We start from the raw sequence: 19,415 nt of genomic DNA, 5'->3' as shown, positions 1-19,415 counted from the left end.
TTACACGATTCAAAATCCACAATTTTAAAATATTTTCATCTTCTGAATTTCACCATGAAAACAACCAAACCACAGTCACGACATTAATATATACAGTCTGTGTATTACAGGCCTGCATGATATACTGAACCAGTCTTTTACATATACAACATCCTCTTTGTTCCATTCTGCCTCAATCTGTCATTTCATACATGAAACAGAATCATATATCAGGATGTCACAGCGGCATAAGACGGCAGTCCCGCCATTTTATTCTATATTAAGGGACTGTCTTGTGGACACTGAAGAAGCTTCTGTCATGGAGTAGGGAGATCGGTGTTTCTCATTCAGGTTTTGAAGAGCACTTTTGTTAAGTTGAGTGACAACCGATATGACTAGAATTACAGCTGCCACAGTGGTTGTCACCCAGGTTTCCCAGACTTCTGCGTAGCAAATTTTGTAGTGACACATCTGCCTGCCTGCCTGTCGCTACATAACTAGGCAAAGTCACCACTTAGTGGTCAATGTCCATACGGCAGCTGTAAATAGTGGCTAAAAAATAGCTATAAAAAAACATTATAGTCTACGGTCCATCTTCAGCTCTCCCGCATAAAGCCAGAAAAATCTGGTAAGAACCAAAGCTGCTATGTTCTCTAAATTTAAAAAAACCAAAACTCTGCTAATTCTGTCCCAGGCTACACAGTAAAGCAGGCAAGTGAGCTACACAGAACTGGAAATATCAGCTTATTGTGACTGCTCTAGTTGCCAGTGTTGTCAGGTTAGGAGATTTTTTTTTCTTTTAGATGTTTTATCAGCCAGAGTAGAGTGCGGCTACAAGCAGTGGCTCTTGTTTTTGGGGTGCTGTGGGAATAGACACTGTGTAATGCCCTGTACATTTGGCTGTATGTGTACCTGGTACTAAAGCGCAGTCCAATTTACTTGAATGGGACTGAGCTGCTATGAGTTGCGGTACCGGGCACAACCACAACCAACTATTCGGCGCTGTGCCTGAGTAAACAATGAATGGTGCCGGAGCGCCGCGGCCCCTTCATGCATCTATACGGCGAGACTGCCTGGAGTCAAACTAACACTGATCAGATACTCCTAGTCTATTCCAAGGATTGGCCATCAATATTACAGTCCCGTAAAAGGATCCACACAACGTCTACATCACTGCACTGCACATGACAGAAGTCAGAACAGGAACCTTTATCATCCGAATCTCTCAGCAGGCTTCTCCAGTTATTTCAGTCTAGTCCCACTACTTTTTTAATTGCCTCGACTACTATTTTTTCCTAATATCTATTTGGTGATGTCTCAGCATAGACGTAACAAATATATTTTCACATTGCAATAAATGACCACACCATCAAATACAGCCTGACTTGAATAGTGGCATAAATGTGGGGACATCAATGTGGAGCCACACTAGGTCTCCGCGGTAACACTGCACCTGACCGAAATCAGAAGGGCACATGTCTCTAGTGCAGCCTCAGGCTTTGGGCCTGTAACTTCGAGTGATCACATCTCCGTATAGAAGTAAAATATAAAAAGTTTCTCACGTTTTTTAATTCATAAATTCCTTCAATAATAGTAAGTATTTTTGGACCTTTTCTAATTTGCATTTCAGCAGAGCGAGAGTTGGACAGGAGCAGCCCCTCTGTGCGGTTCAGCAGGACTTGTCTGAAGAACGTGTTCTCTGTGCTGCTGATCTTCGTCTATCTGCTGCTGATGGGTGTAGCTGTGTTCCTGGTCTATCAAACCATAACGGACTTCAGGGATAAGCTAAAGCACCCGGTCATGTCCGTCTCATACAAAGAGGTTGATGTTTACGAGGCTCCAGGTGAGTGTACTGATGTGTTTATCGTCACAATTTGTAATTCATGTAGTAGAACTAAGGGTTAATATTATATCATGCCTCGTTTCATGGTTCTGCTGAATCTGAGGTGTGTATTATGATGTTCTGCAGCAGCTGAGGTGTGTATTGTGATGTTCTGCAGCAGCTGAGGTGTGTATTATGATGTTCTGCAGCAGCTGAGGTGTGTATTATTGTGTTCTGCAGCATCTGAGGTGTGTATTATGATGTTCTGCAGCAGCTGAGGTGTGTATTATGATGTTCTGCAGCAGCTCAGGTGTGTATTATGATGTTCTGCAGCAGCTCAGGTGTGTATTATGATGATCTGCAGCAGCTCAGGTGTGTATTATGATGATCTGCAGCAGCTCAGGTGTGTATTATGATGTTCTGCAGCAGCTGAGGTGTGTATTATTGTGTTCTGCAGCATCTGAGGTGTGTATTATGATGTTCTGCAGCAGCTGAGGTGTGCATTATGATGATCTGCAGCATCTGAGGTGTGAATTATGATGTTCTGCAGCAGCAGAGGTGTGAATTATGGTGTTCTGCTGCAGCTGAGGTGTGTTATGAGGTTCGGCATCTGAGATGTGTATTATGGCGGGGCGCATTACTGGACAATACACACTGCAGCTACTGAAGAACCTCTTTAAAAAAAAATAAAAAATAATCAGTCATCTCTGAATAATCGTCAGGTTCTGATATCACGTCAAGAGAACATTTCTGATATAATGTTTTGCATATTATCCCTCAGGTGACTAAGACTTAATAACATGAGATTCTTATCTGGAGAAATTCACCCTTGTTTTATTTCATTCTTTTTTTTTTCTTATTTTATGATTGTGTTAATTTATAATTTGGGGGTCACATACTTTCAGGGCGGCTGTCTTCTCTATTAGTTTCCTTTTGCGGGTGAGCAGAAGTTTGGATATTATCCAATATGGTAGGAACGTTGATGAATAATTGACACGTTGGTTGAGCTATCGTTGCCTGTAGATGGTGTCCGTTTCAGCTCTGCGGGTGGAGAGAAGTTTCTATTCCTCGGCACGCTCCTTTTATTATTGCCTGTGTCTCTTTGACATTATTTTTTTAGTGCTCAGTTCACATCACGTTTTGTGCACACGTTTGTGGTATACGGGGAGCGGCAGCGGCTGTAGTGTTTTCTGGGGCCAGTTCTGAGGGGGTGGCGCTGTTTTGTCACATGATCTTGCTGATTTCCCATATATGGTAACAAAAACTTATATGTTTGACGTAGGGTTTAAGATTGCATACGTCGCCATTGACTTCAATACAAATAAAAACGTATATGTTTTGGAAAAGTACTGAAAAGCGTCTGTTTTTTAGGACTTGGGGGAGGATAGAACGTGAGCAAACAAAACGTATGCACAAACGACAGTATTAGGGCGTCCGTCCTGATCATAGAAATCAATGTACACCCTGCGGAGCACGTCATGCCCACTTCACTTATTTTCTACCGGGTGCCATCCGTTTTTTTTAACTGATAGCACCCCGACACATTCATTTCTATGTGGCCATGCACACTTCCATTGTTTTGCGATGTCACAATGGACACACAAATCCGTTTTAAACGGACGTGAAAACGGTGAAGGGTGTGTGCATGAGGCCTAAGAAACAGTTTTTCATGTAAAAACGAGATTTGGCCTTGGCAAATAATGTGACTTATTTTGTACTGATCTTCACTGGTTTCCTATTACTTCTCGAGATATCTGACTTTGCATCTCCCAGCAGTCCCTGCTGGATCAGTGTCCGTAAAGAGCAAACTCCGCTGTGGTTCACTGTGGGGGGTGTAGTGTTTGGAGTCGGTAAAGTCGTCTGATACTGAAAAAAACATCAACCAAGTGTGCATTGCATTATGGGATTTCGACTGAGTTTTTAAGGAAGATACATCCCCCACTGGAACCCAAGAGAGTGCGGATTGTGTGTTACTGCCCGCAGGCCGCATCTCCTGCCACTAAATAGCGGCCACATCCCAAACGTATTTAGGCTGCTGCTTAGCAAATAGACGAGCTGAAAATATATTTATTGGGTACAGGTAACATAAGAGTTAGGCCTCATGTACACGAACGTGCGTGTGAATTGCGGTCCCATTAATTTCTATGGGCCCATGCACACGACCGTGGTTTCCACAGTCCGTGCATTGCCCGGGAGCCTGGACCGCAAAAAGATAGGACATGTCCTATATGGGCCGCATTTTGCTGTCCGGGCTCATTGAAATGAATGTGCACGGCCCGGGAATTGCGGGCGACCCGCAGATGACACTCCGCGGCTGTCCAAGCCGCAAATCGGGGGCCGTGAACACCACTATGGTCGTTGTGCATGTGGCCTTAATGTTTATATACACCTTTTGAAATGAATTAATTTTTTATTAATAAAAATGTGCGTGGCGCAACTTTCTAAATACTTTTTATTAAAAATAATTTTTAGTCTTTGAGATACAGCTGCTTTGTATATAGAGCAGCTGTATCTATCGCTGAGACCTGAATCTGTCAGGTCAGCGGGACTGACGGGTTCAGTGTCAGCAGGTCCTGCGTGATCCACCTGTTATCATGACCTTAGATGTGATCGGTAATAGCTCAATCCTGACACACAGGACCCGCTGACGCTGAACCCGTCAGTCCCGCTGACCTAACGGATACAAGTCTCCGCGCTAGATACAGCTGCTCTATATACAGGAAACAAAGCCTCTGTATCTCAAAAAGTAAAAATAATTTTTAATAAGTATTTGGAAATTTGCACAAAACACTGATAGACATTTTTATTTAAAAAAAACACGATTTAAAAGGTGTACGTAACCTTTAAAGGGCTATTCCGGTTACAAGTTACCCCCTATCCGTAGGATAAGGGGCAACTTGCTGATTGGTGGGTGTCCGTCAGGTTGGAACCCCACCGTTTATGAGAATGGGGAGCCCGAAGTTACCCGAACGCCAAGTTTGAGCTGAGCAGCAGGTCACTCATACGCACTGCCGCTCCATTCGTTCTCTACGGCAATGCCGGAAAACGCCGAACACTGCACTCGGCTATCTCCAGAGCTCCCGTAGAGAAAGAATGGAGCGGCAGTGCGTATGAGTGACCTGCTGCTCAGCTCAAACTTGGCGTTCGGGCAACTTCGGGCTCCCCGTTCTCGTAAAGGGTGGGGGTTCAAGCTGTCGGACACCCACCGATGAGCAAGTTACCCCTTACCCTACGGATAGGGGGTTACTTGTTGTAACCAGAATACCCCTTTAAGAGGTGTCTGACAGGCACTTATAGCGTAGGTTGGAGAAGTGCTGGTTCAGTGTCTCTACACAGTACTGTTTGCAGTCATGCATTGTGGGAGATGTCGTTTTTACAACAGGCACTGTACAATAGTCCGATCTAGAAAGACTCCATCTCCTACAATCCCAGAATTCATTGCACTATAAGACTTCAGCGTGAGGTTGTCATTCCTGTACCTGACTATTCTGCTAGACCTGTGGACCAGCACTCCACACATTTGAAAAAAACCCAGCTGATTTTAATCCAGGAATGACCTCATAAGTGTTCCTGCTCTTGCTTGTGCTCTCAGTTGGCCACTGGGGGCGCATGGCAAGGTGAGCTCATTCCATCTGTCCTCATGTTGTGGTGCTGTATGGTGGTGTCTGTTGCTGCAGTGCTGTACTTGTGGGGGGACGTGGCCCAGAGCCAAGGAGGCTTGGCACGGTCTGTTAGCATGGGTGCTTTTGGGCCCCTGGGATGCTCCCTCTGCAGGAGCGGTGCTGCGGTGGCGGGGGCCGCCATGCGGTGCTGCAACCGCTAGAGCAGGGACCCACTTTAGAGAGGTCGCAGTGAAGTGGCAAGTGGGCTTATACAGTTTGATCAAAATATTTACAAAGAACCTCATGTTCATGTTTCTAAATTATGCCTAGCGGCTCAGATCAACGTATATACTGTGGATTGTGCGGTTGATGTCTTTTTCCTCTAAATATCACCATTTTATCTATTACAGGTATCGCCATTTACCCAGGAAAAGCTCGGCTGCTGAGCTGTGAACATCATCTGTACGACCACATTCCACCGCTAAAAGATCCAGGTCAGCCGGGGAATAATCATTGCGTCACTCAGACAATTAACTACACCGATCCGTTCACCAACCAGACAATGGTAACGATCACCAGGGAATTAACATAATTGGGGGAAGAAGTAGGATTACTGAAATGTTTAAATGTATATAAAATTTGGGTTTACTTTTATCTTGTACGGATGTTGAGTTCTTCTCCGTTCACATCTGATAGTTGCTGCTTAGAATCCGATTGCTGCAATCTGTCATACGTGTCGCTTAAAGTGAATGTCCGCCCTCCTGTCATCCGAAGATTACTGCATACTATTTATACATATAAAGAGACTCTGTCACCACATTATAAGTGCCCTGTCTCATATATAAGGAGATTGGCGCTGTGATGTAGGTGACAGTAATGGTTCTTATTTAAAAAAACAATCTATTTTCACCACTTTATTAGTGATTTTAGATTTATGCTAATGAGTGTCTTAATGCCCAAGTGGGCGTGTTTTTACTTTAGACCAAGTGGGCGTTGTACAGGGAGTGTATGACGCTGACCAATCAGTGACCAATCAGCATCGTGCACTCCTCTCCATTCATTTAGGCAGCGCATAGGGATCCTGTTAGATCCTTATGTGCTGTCTTATACTAACACATTAACAATACTGAAGTGTTTAGACAGTGAATAGACATTCCCCGGGATGTCTATTCACAATCCCTGCACTTCATTACTCTGTCTGTGGTAGTTACAGCAGAGGACGCGTAATCTCGCGAGATTACGCGGTAAATGACAGGTTACAACGAGATTACGCGTCCTCTGCTGTAACTACCACAGACAGAGTAATGAAGTGCAGGGATTGTGAATAGACATCCCGTGGAATGTCTATTCACTGTCTAAACACTTCAGTATTGTTAATGTGTTAGTATAAGACAGCACATAAGGATCTAACAGGATCCCTATGCGCTGCCTAAATAAATGGAGAGGAGTGCACGATGCTGATTGGTCACTGATTGGTCAGCGTCATGCACTCCTCTGTGCAACGCCCACTTGGTCTAATGTAAAAACACGCCCACTTGGGCATTAAGACACTCATTAGCATAAATCTAAAATCGCTAATAAAGAGGTGAAAACCGATCGTTTTTTTAAAATAAAAAGCACTGCTGTTCTCTACATTATAGCGCCGATCTCCTTATGTATGAGATAGGGTACTTATAATGTGGTGACAGAGCAGCTTTAACTCAATGAAAGAACCGTATGCGGTAAGCTCCCCCTAGTGGTGGCTGCAGGAAGTAAGCCCCAGTGTGAACCGGGTGATGTAGGGAGTGCGTGACAAGGGGAGAATGAAGAGCGAGTAGGAAGTAAAAGAGGTGGTACTGAAGGGGTTCATTTGGGCAGAACCACGTGAGAGAGGAGGAGGAGGGAGGGAAGGTATATAGGGGAACGCTTTGGTGGGGGGGACTTTCTGAGCGGGAGAAGAAGCCGCAAGAAGTTTTCTCTGTCCGCTCTAAAAGTGGATTATTGGTTTGATCAACCGGATGTCGCTGCGGCAGGAGAAGGAGGGGTCTTTGAAGGCATTTGTGGAAAAGCAGGTACATTTGGCAATAATAATAATTCCTTTTGTATTGGCATTTGGGGCTGGGGTGGTTACCCAGCTGGATTTGTGAATTCCAATGGGCAGGAGGCAGGTGGTTACCCTGGGGTCAGGTGTACTACGACTGACGGTAAAAACAGGAGACCTATTAATGTTGAATGTTTGATGACCTATAGAATTGGAATCCTTCCAGAAATAATTATAAATATTGTTATGCAATGTTATATTTGATGTCTTTTATACGGTTTTCTAAACTCTCCACCAAATTCCTAGACTTTCCCTTAGTCATGTTATGTTTTAATTCAATGTCTATACAGCGGATATGTAGCTCCTTATCAGTAAAACAAAGCCCCGGCGCTGCAGGTGTCATCTGTGCATTCCCGCTGACACCCTGCTCTAATGACTGGGATCAGAGATAACTCTGATCCCAGCCATTTAACCTCTTAGAGACCGTGGCATCTTAGATGTTAGCCTCTCTGTCACCTCTGACCTGCCTATGGTTGTCCTGGGGGCCTAATGAAGACCCACAGTTCTACCATCCGTCTCCTCCTGCAAGAGGTAGAGCTTAAAGGGGTTGTCCCAAGTTGATAAATGGAGCTATAAAGCTCCCCCATGTAAAAATAAGAAGAATTCTAATTACCTGTCCGTCGTCCAGCGATGTCGTTTTCTTGCTATTCTTGATTGAAGTTGCGGTCGGTCCCTCTTTGTATCCTGCTCGTTGCCTAGGTTCCCGGCCACCGCTATTTACCTTTAGCGGTGGCCGCGCATGCGTAATGACATCCTCTGCGTCCGGAGCAGAGGATGTCATTTGCTCGTGAACGCGCATCTCGGCGCTTCTCGGCGCATGCGCAGAAGATGCAGTGGAAAGGCACCCGTCGCAAGGAGAAGTCTGCGCTCCGCTAAAGGTAAGTGTGTATATGTTTGTGTGTGTGTGTGTGTGTGTCTGTGTATATATGGGTGTGTTTGTGTATATGTGTTTGTGTGTGTGTGTTTATGTGTGAGTGTATATATGGGTGTATTTGTGTGTATATGTTTGTGTGTGTGTGTGTTTTTGTATATGTGTGGGTTTGTGTATGTGTATATATGGGTGTGTTTGTGTACATATGTTTGTGTGTATATGTGTATATGTTTGTGTGTATATGTGTGTGTTTGTGTATATATGGGTGTGTTTGTGTATATATGGGTGTGTTTCTGTATGTGTGTTTGTGTATATTTGGGTGTGTTTGTGTACATGTGTTTGTGTATATGTGTGTGTGTGTTTGTGTATATATGGGTGTGTTTGTGTATATGTGTGTGTGTGTGTATGTTTATGTGTGAGTGTATATATGGGTGTATTTGTGTGTATGTGTATATGTTTGTGTATATTTTTGTGTATGTGTGTGTGTATATGGGTGTGTTTGTGTATATGTTTGTGTGTATGTTTGTGTGTGTGTGTGTTTTTGTATATGTGTGTGTTTGTGTATGTGTATATATGGGTGTGTTTGTGTACATATGTTTGTGTATATGTTTGTGTGTATATGTGTGTTTGTGTATATATGGGTGTGTTTGTGTATATGTTTGTGTGTATGTTTGTGTGTGTGTGTTTTTGTATATGTGTGTGTTTGTGTACATATGTTTGTGTATATGTTTGTGTGTATATGTGTGTTTGTGTATATATGGGTGTGTTTGTGTATATGTTTGTGTGTGTGTGTGTTTGTGTATATTTGGGTGTGTTTGTGTACATGTGTTTGTGTGTGTATATGTGTGTGTTTGTGTATATATGGGTGTGTTTGTGCATATGTTTGTGTGTATGTGTGTGTATTTTTGTATATGTATATTTGTGTGTTTGTTTATATGTGTGTTTGTGTATATATGGGTGTGTTTGTGTACATGTGTTTGTGTATATGTTTGTGTGTATGTGTGTGTTTGTGTGTATATGTGTGTGTTTGTGTATATGTTTGTGTGTATGTGTTTGTGTAATATATGGGTGTGTGTTTATGTGTTTGTGTATATGTTTGTGTGTGGTTGTGTGTGTGTGTGTAGGTGAGTATAAGTATCGGTATTGTTCACATTGATAACTTTTTTTTTATGTTGTTGCAGATTTTGATGTACCAATTGGACTACGTCTTCGATTCGTTGGACTACTGCGTAGATCTACGTTTTTTGAAAATTTTAATAAAATGGTTAACGAGGGTTTTGTTGGGGATTTCTTATTTCAATAAAAAAAAATTGTCTGTCTTTTTTTTCAAACTTTATTAGTGCCTAGATAATGGCAGTTGGCTGATTGACAGCGTCCATTATTAAGGCGGTACTTAGTGTTAGCCGGTGCAGAGGCTAGCACTAACCACCCATTATTACCCCGGTACCCACCACCACCAGGGGTGCCGGGAAGAGCTTGGTACGATCCAGTACCCGACCATCTGTTGTGATGGTCGGGTACTGGGGCGGCCGTAGGCTGGTATTATGAGGCTGGGAAGGGCCAAAAACCGTGGACCTTCCCACCCTTGTAATGCTAGGCTGCTGCTGCTGTGTTGTATCGGGCTGGTTATAAAAATGTGGGGGACCCCCACGTCGTTTTTTTTTTAAATTTAGCAATAGACGGGTCCCCCACATTTTTAATAACCAGCCATATACAAGGCCGCAGCAGCCTGGCATTACACGGGTGGGAGGGGACACTGGCTTAGTACATTCCCAGGCTAATAACACTGTGTTGTATGTGGCTGGTTATGATAAATTGGGTGGAACCCCATGTCTTTTTAATAAAAATAATAAATAAATAATAAAAAAAAAATGACGTGGGGTCCCCCCCATTTTTATAACCAGCCCGATACAACACAGCAGCAGCAGCCTAGCATTACAAGGGTGGGAAGGTCCACTGTTTTTGGCCCTTCCCAGCCTCGTAATACCAGCCTGCGGCCGCCCCGGAGCCCGACCATCACAATAGATGGTCGGGTACTGGATCGTACCCAGCTCTTCCCGGCACCCCTGGTGGTGGTGGGTACCGGGGTAATAATGGTGTTTAGTGTTAGCCTCTGCACCGGCTAACACTAAGCCTCCCCTTAGTAATGGATGTTGTCACTCAGACAGCGGCCCTTACTAAAGTGATAGTAATAAAACTTGAAAATAAAACACAAAGATATAGATAAAATATTTTATTGAAATAAAGCAACCCCAACACAACCCTCATTAACCATTTTATTGATGAAATAAAAAAGCGTCATTTAAGTAGTCCTCGAAACCGACGTAGTCCAAACACCAAACCTGTAAAAAATCAAAAATATTAAAAAAAAAATGAAATAAAACATGTCGTAGGCTTAGTTTCACTTTCATGTGTGATACTGACTGTTATACCATGTATAGAAGCCTGCGGCAAAGTTGGCTTAGATACAGGGCAGACAGTATCATACATTTATACAAACAAACATACATACATACATACAAGCAAACATACATGCAAGCAAACATACATACATGCAAGCAAACATACAAGCAAGCAAACATACAAGCAAGCAAACATACATACATGCAAGCAAACATACATACATGCAAACATACAAGCAAACATACATACATACAAGCAAACATACATACATACAAGCAAACATACATGCAAACATACATACATGCAAACATACATGCACATATACACATACAAACATGACAACATACATACAAGAAAACATACATACATACATGAAAACATACATACATGCAAACATACATGCACATATACACATACAAATATGACAACATACATACAAGCAAACATACATACATACATACATACATACACATACATGCACATATACACATACAAACATGACAACATACAAGAAAACATACATGCACATATACACATACAAATATGAGAACATACATACAAGCAAACATACATACATACAAGCATACATACAAGCAAACATACATACAAGCAAACATACATACATACACATACATGCACATATACACATACAAACATGACAACATACATACAAGAAAACATACATACATGCAAGCAAACATACATACATGCAAGCAAACATACATACATGCAAGCAAACATACATGCATACAAGCAAACATACATACAAGCAAACAAACATACATGCAAACATACATACAAGCAAACATACATGCAAACATTCATACATGAAAACATACATACATGCAAACATACATGCACATATACACATACAAACATGACAACATACATACAAGAAAACATACATACATGCAAACATACATACATGCAAACATACATACATGCAAATATACATATATACATACATGCAAACATACATACATGAAAACTTACATACATGCAAACATACATGCACATATACACATACAAACATGACAACATACATACATGAAAACATACATACAAACATACATGCAAACAAACATACATACATGCAAGCAAACATACATGCAAACATACCTACATGAAAACATACATACATGAAAACATACACACATACAAACATGACAACATACATACATGAAAACATACATACATGGAAACATACATGCACATATACACATACAAACATGACAACATACATACATGAAAACATACATACAAGCAAACATACATACATGCACATATACACATACAAACAGGACAACATACATACAAGAAAACATACATGCACATATACACATACATGACAACATACATACAAAAATAAACTCACTAAGACGTTCCCACGAAGAGCTGAACGGTCCCGTCACTTTTCTTCTCCCATTCACAATAACAGAGCGGTGGGCGCAGATGACGTAATCACGTGGGCCTGATATGATTACGTCATCTGCGCCACAACGCATTGTTACTATGAATGCGAGCGGCGCCAAGAAGAGGGAAGATGGCAAGTGACGGGACCGTTCAGAGCGCCGTAGGAACGTCTTAGGTGAGTTTATTTTTTTTATATATTTTTAGTTGTTCGCCGGGTGCTGATGCAGCACCGGTACGGCGGCTACAAACATTACATGTAGTGACAGGGTGGGGGAGAAGTTGTTAGCCGAAACGGGGTAAATGTAGTGTAGTGTAGTGTAGTGTAGTGTAGTGTAGTTGACATTCACGGTAAGTTCGTCTCAATCGGGCTTACCATGCCCGCTTGAGACTAACATTCTCCCGATGTTGCTAGAACTACAGTATCTAGCAACATCGGGAGCGCGCACACTGCAGAGCAGAGCGGCTTGATTGACATCGAGCCGCTCACGCCCCTTTTTAGAAAAGATAACCAGCACTTGCTGAGTTATCAAGTGTAAAAAAAAGGCACTTAGGAAATGAATTTTAATTTTTTTTTAACAGCAAATGTTTTAAAATTCATTTCCTGCTTAGAATGTTTAAAAAAAAAAATTTGAGTCAACTTGGGACAACCCCTTTAATAGTAACGTAAAAAAGGCCAAAACACCTCAATACATAAGTATCGCAGTGCATTGTACCATCAATCTAATCATTGCCTGTTCAAGTGGGACTAAAAAAAATTGAAAAAGTGACCACAAAGTCTCTATGTACCTGAAAATTTTACCAATAAAAAGTACAACTTGTCCCACAAAAAAAAAAGGACTCATACGGCTGTCGATGGAAAAATAAAAAAGTTATGACTTTTGAAGGGCGAGGAGGTAAAAATAAAAAAATGGCTGCGGGAGAAAGGGATTAACCTGTTGCAGAATTGTGAATGTGAGTGGACTTTAGTACAGGCTGTAACTCAGGATTAGTATAAGGCTATGTTCACACAGGGTGGATATGCTGCGTAAAAGTACACCGTATGCCCGCCCTTGAATTCCGGGCGAAAAACTGCAGCAAATTGTGCATTTTGTCACCCAGAACATCCACTGCGGAAAATGCGGGTGTAAAAAAAAAAAAAGAAACCACCTATACTTACCCGTCGTCATGACGTCCTGCAGCCCGGCCTCCTGGGATGACGTTTCATCCCATGTGACCGCTGCAGCCTGTGATTGGCTGCAGCGGTCACATGGGATGAAACGTCATTCCTTGAGGCCAGGCTGGACGCAGGAGCGGAGAATTCTGGGTAAGTATATCCTTTTATTTTTCTGAGTTGCGATTTTTGCGGCAGGATCGCTGCTTTTCTGCCCCAAAATTTGCAACATCTGCTATTTGTTGTGGGTTTTACCTTTCCATTGACTTCAATTGGGAAAACCCGCCACAGAAAAGCAGCGATTACGCAAATACAATTGACACGCTGCGGATTAAAAAAATGCACCGCAGGTTCATTTATGAATGTTTTTTTAGGGAGGGGGGGGGGTTAGGCAGCGTCTGGGTGAGATTTGTTCAAATCTCATCCACTTTGCTGCTATTATATTACTCTGCGGATTTTCCGCAATTAAATCCGTTGCAGAAAATCCGCAGTATTTACGCTACATGTGAACTGACCCTAATGGTATTAAGTTATTTAAAGGATTTACACGATGACTCCACTTTGTGTTTAGAATAATTTTGTATGTAAAGCGGGAATATGTGCTTCATCTGCACTGATCCCGAAGGTCCTCTTCACACGGCAGATTTTGACACTTCGTTCGACGTGGAAACTGTACCGAAATACGGATGAAATCCACTTATAAAAACCGTCCGATTGATTATAATGGAAAACCGCCCTGATGTTAAAACGAGGCAACGTTTTCCACACACGGTATTGAAAACTGCATCACAGATCAAAAAGAAGTCCCGTCACTTGTGGACGTGATTTCTGCACGTATTCTGCACACAAAAAACGCATCAGGTAGCCACATGCAGATTAGCTCCATTGAATGGGGCTAATCCATCTGCAAATCCACGACCGTTCACCTGCTAAACCGCGGCAGAAATGTGAGGGTCAGTCTTGGAGTTCTGCCGTGGATTCTCCGGCAAATCGGCAATGGATTTTTCCGATGGAGTAATCCATCGTCTGAACGGAGCCTTTCACTTGATATCCACTAGAGGGCAGCACTGACTAAGATTCACAGATATATTATTTCATGTCATGTAGAATGTGTCATCAAAAAAACGTATTGTTAAAGGGAATCCGTCACCAGGTTTACTGCCCTATCTGAAGGCAGCGCAACGTAGTGACGGAGAACCTGAATATGGCGGCGTCCCTTACTTTGAAATACTTTTGTGGTTTTTGTAAAAGCCGGATCGATGATCACCCCTTAGATGAACATACCTTGCAGAGTCTTACGCCTGAATTTAAAGAGGTAGTATCACAAATACAAATTTTCACTGGGATGAAGTGGCCGCAGTGCTGGTAAGCGGAACAGGCACTTTGGATTTTCCCCTAATTACCCGTAATTTTTTTTAAATTTGAGGCTGCTGGGGGTTGGGGGAAGGGGTTGGGTGTGAATACTTCTTATAGACCCTGTAACCTTTGATGTCGGTGTTTTGCAGAAGCACGCCCTCATTGTTAAAGGACCGTGTGAAGTCCGGAAGAGAGAACTGGTTTTCCTGCAGTTCCACCTTAATGAAACCGAACAAGACTTCAGCGCCATTGACTATCTGCTCTTCTCTTCCTACAAGAACTTCTTGGGCAGGTGTGTGCGTCCCTCTGATGTAAAAATATAGTTGCAACCATTGTAAAATAATGAATGTCAGATGACCGCGAATCACTCGTGGCGGACACGCTCCCCAGCTTAGGTGAGCTCTGTTGTGGGAGATGTAGCGTTTTCAGATTACATCTCCTGCAATGCACCACAGCAGATGATGCACCGTACAGACACTGATACAGCAGATGATGCACCGTATAGACACTGATACAGCAGATGATGCACCGTATAGACACTGATACAGCAGATGATGCACCGTATAGACACTGATACAGCAGGGGCTGCAGGGAAAGGTAAGATCTGTCCTAAATCCAGCAGAACTCTATACCCTGCTCTAAATGTGAATAATGATGTGATGTAACTCAAGATCAGTACAAGACGCATAAAGCAACGTTATAGATTTAAACAGTAAAATGATATCCAAATGCAGAGCTTCCCTTTATACATAAAATATTACCAAGATATCCCCAGAAAAGTCATGAACGTGAAGTGAGTAAAGTCATTAATACAAAATATCCCTTTCCAACGATGGGTTAACTGGTGGCTGCTCAGTGTTCTTCACAATGACCTACAACTCTCATCTTCCCTTATTACAGCCTCTCACTTCAGTCTGCAAGACTTCTCTTGTGCTGCAGCTATTCTGTGAAGCTCACTGCCCCGGACCAATAGACTTAGGCCTAATTCACACCACTGTGTCCGGTCCGTGATATATACGGTCCGTATGTCGGCAGTATTTCCCGGACTGAACACACTGCAGGGAGCCGGGCTCCTAGGCTCATAGTTATGTACGATGCTAGGAGTCCCCGCCTCTCTGCAGGACAACTGTCCCGTACTGTAATCATGTTTTCAGTACGGGACAGTAGTTCCACGGAGAGGCGGGGACTCCTAGCGTCGTACATAACTATGATGCTAGGAGCTCGGCTCCCTGCACTGAGTTCGGTCCGGGAAATTCTGCCGACATGCGGAACGTTTATCGCGGACTGAACACGCTCGTGTGAATCCGTCCTTACTCCTAGAATTCCAGTTTTAATCATTCATTGAAAAGGAGTCACATACACATAATCCAAGGCCATACCCATCCTGACCTGGTCTCCTCCTTATCCTGTCCTCTACTAGCTCCTCTTGTCGCATTATGATTATTTTAGAGCAGATATTTCACAACCTGGCGTGCCTGTGTCGGGTAATAAGATGGCTGAGACAATGTAGCCTTGTGCTTCAATACATGTAGATCGGCGTCTGACTGGATCTTTTGTTCCGTGGTCTCACAGGTTCTTCATCGGAGGCTTTAGGTTATTGACGTGAAGTGATGAGCAGGATAATGGAGCGTTTCATTGAATGATATCTGTGTAAACATCTCCACGTGCGCGCATCACCCCTCGTCCTCAGACCGCCCCAATAGCAAGCAGACCGAGATAGATCACTGATATCCTAGCGGTAACTTAAAGGGGTTGTCTGGGTAAGAAAACCCGTTTTCAAATATCCTATTGGAGAATTTTACCCTTGTAAATGTAAAGGCCTATTCACCTGGGCCAATGATTGGGAAAATTGTTCATATAAGCACTCGTTTCCGATCATTGACCTGTTAAAAAGGCAGCGATCAGCCGACGAACGAGCAGACCATCGTTCATTGGCTGATTTTATCTTTTATGCTGCCCTGATAATTCTAGTTGTCGGCAGAACACGGAACAGGGGATATGCTGCCGATATTATGTAAACTCCTATGTAGACCAAACGATACATTCATCTCTATACAGTTTACTTTGGCCCGTGTGACGGGCCTTTAAACGGGCACCAATTGACCTGTAATGATTGCAGTTCAGTGCTCATTATGGGCACATCTAGCCGTATAAACCCACCTTAGTCTTCACTCTAAGGGCTCATGCACATGGCAAACCCCGTACATGCTGCCCATCAGGCTAGGTCTGTACAGAGATATTGTCCCCTAAAAGCAATGCATTCTTATACACCTGGTGTGTGTGATATATATATATATATATATATATATATATATATATATATATATATATATATATATATATATAAGCCTCATGGGTCTCAATGGCAGCCCTGTTATGGCTCCGTACAAAACTGCTGTAAAACGGATGTGTGTATGAGCACTAAGGCTGGCCATACACATTAGATATTTGACGGTCGACACCGCTGATATCAGCGGGACCGGCCGACCATCTAACGTGTATGGCAGCGTCCCGACTCTCCCCTGACGGCAAATAACGGTGGAGAGATGGGTCGGGTATGTTGCATTTCAGCATTCCCGATTCCTTTGTTCGTTATAAGATAAGTCTGGCGGTGACTTTCTCCCTTGGGCGAGCGTGCGTGTGCATGGAGGAGTCGGGAGGAATAGCTGGCAGCCAAATGAGCGTTTGTCCGGCAGCTATTTAAACTTTATGGCCAGCTTAACTCTGGAATTTATTCATGAACCAGGAGGCTCAGGATGTACTGCTGTAGGTCAGGCCCACTGTGCTACAATACCTAGAAATGTGCTGGGGTGGGGGGAGGATGACCATCTAATAAAGATTAGATAGGTTTTATAAGAAATAAAGATTTATCGGTATAGAATGCGTAACTTGCGGTTGCTGTCTATCTATCTGGAATGGCGCTTTAAGAAATGCTAATGAGCCGAGACACTTTGAGGAATTTTTATCCAAAGGTTTTACTAAATGTTTATAGAACAATGAAAATAAACCTGGCCGCTCTAGTTAATAATTATTCAATAATTATCCGCGTTCCAGCGCTAGAACAGTTATTTTCATTATCCCAAAACCACAGACGGTGGAGACTGAAATAGCGAGTGAGTCACCGCTCAAAAACAATTAAACCGGTGACGAGCTCGTTGCGGCTCTTGCACCTTCTCTGATCTCCGTCTGTGTATGAACCGGTGATTCCAAACTTGATGATTTTCTTCAAATAGACTGAACCAGAGCGACTTCTGAATCATTCGTGTGCGACATTCCATAATCTTCATCTTCTCGGCCTTCAGTACAGACACAGGAACCCTGAGCGTTACAGCTTATAGGACTAGATCAGGGGCATAGATCTAGGGGGTGCAGAGATCGCAGCCAAAACCCAGACCGGGGCCATGTAATAGATCCAAAGTAGCAGAAACGCTGCAGAACTTCCTGCAATGGAATTCCGTGCGGAAATTCTGCAAAGTGGGTGAGATTTTGAAAATCTCCTTCCCACGCTGCAGAAAAAAACGCAGGGAAAACGTTAATAAATTGACCTGCGGTGCAGAATTAAAATCCACAGCCTGTCAATTTACGCTGCGTTTCCTGTTGCGGCTTTTCCCCATTCAATCCAATGGGAATGCAAAACCTGCAACAAATAGCCAAGTGTTGCGACTTGAACCGCAGCAACTCCGCCACAAAAATGGCAAAAGCAAAAAATTATTTATACTTACCCAAAACTCCCTGCTTTTCCCCCAGTCCGGCCTCCTCGGATGACGTTTCATCCCATGTGACCACTGCAGCAGTCACATGGGCTGCAGCGTCATTCAGGGAGGCCGGACTAGATGCAAAGGAGGAACGGGTCACCATGACAACGGCTGCGGTAAGCATGAACCCTTTTTTTGTTTTTTTTCTACTGCTGCATTTCGCAGCGGAAATTCCGCCCGGACATTCTGGCAGAAAAACTGCGCCACAAATTTGGTGCGGTTTTTCGGGCGGAATGTACTGCCGGTTCCAAGTAGGATACACTGCGTAGTTTTACGCAGCGTATCCGTCCCGTGGGAACCCAGCCTTGGAGTATGTCCACACCAGGCGGATACGCTGCCTAAAAGTACACAGCGTATCCGCCCAGTCCCCGCAGGGAATTCCGAGTGAAAAACCGCAGCAAATTGTGGTGCAGTTTTTCTGCCGCAATGTCCGCTGCGGAAGACCGCACGTAACAAAAAAGTCTATACTTATCCGTAGCAATGGCAGCCCGGCCTTGGACGGAGAAGCAGAGGGTTCTGGGTAAGTATATACCGTATATATATTTTTTCCAAGTTGCGATTTGTTTGTGGCAGAATCGCATTTTTTATGCCATAAAAAAAACACTTTTTTATTTTTGTTTAGTACAGAGCATTGCCCTCCGACCCCCCCACACACTTGTAAAAATCGTTAACAGGTCTTTAGGGTCTATCAGCTGATTTCAAGGTAAAGAGAGGCCATTTTTAGCCAGGGGGGATGGGAGCGTGGATCGTGCGCTGGGACTGTATGATTGCACAATTTGTACCCAGAGTTTCGCTGGGGCTCTGAAAAAAGTCCAACACTCTAGCATGAGCTTTGTCCTTGGGTCTGATAAGAATGTCCCAGTGGATGCTTAGGCGACCCTGCGACCAAACAAAAGCAAAAGCACACTGGTGCCGTCAGCCATGACAGTCGAAATTTTTAACACATGTATATCACCAAAAAGCAGGGGACAGATTTATGACTGT

At 43.2% G+C, this 19,415-nt stretch overlaps 1 protein-coding gene across 2 annotated transcripts in view; it reads left to right on the top strand.

The window, feature by feature from the left end:
* PACC1 (proton activated chloride channel 1) overlaps positions 1–19,415 on the top strand; it is a 39,031-nt gene that overhangs the window by 12,381 nt on the left and 7,235 nt on the right. Inside the window, exons 3-5 of one of the 2 annotated variants that reach the window (XM_075863297.1) lie at positions 1,613–1,822; positions 5,814–5,968; positions 14,826–14,968. In XM_075863297.1, coding sequence (XP_075719412.1) covers positions 1,613–1,822; positions 5,814–5,968; positions 14,826–14,968 — 508 coding nt within the window. Of the gene's footprint in view, positions 1–1,609; positions 1,823–5,813; positions 5,969–14,825; positions 14,969–19,415 lie in introns of both variants that reach the window. The other variant, XM_075863296.1, reaches the window with a different exon arrangement.

The sequence above is a fragment of the Rhinoderma darwinii genome, chromosome 4 (assembly GCF_050947455.1).
Source record: "Rhinoderma darwinii isolate aRhiDar2 chromosome 4, aRhiDar2.hap1, whole genome shotgun sequence".
In the NCBI taxonomy this organism is placed as follows: Eukaryota; Metazoa; Chordata; class Amphibia; order Anura; family Rhinodermatidae; genus Rhinoderma; species Rhinoderma darwinii.
The sequence above is the reverse complement of the archived record's forward strand: the minus strand, read 5'-3'. Positions and strand labels throughout refer to the sequence as shown.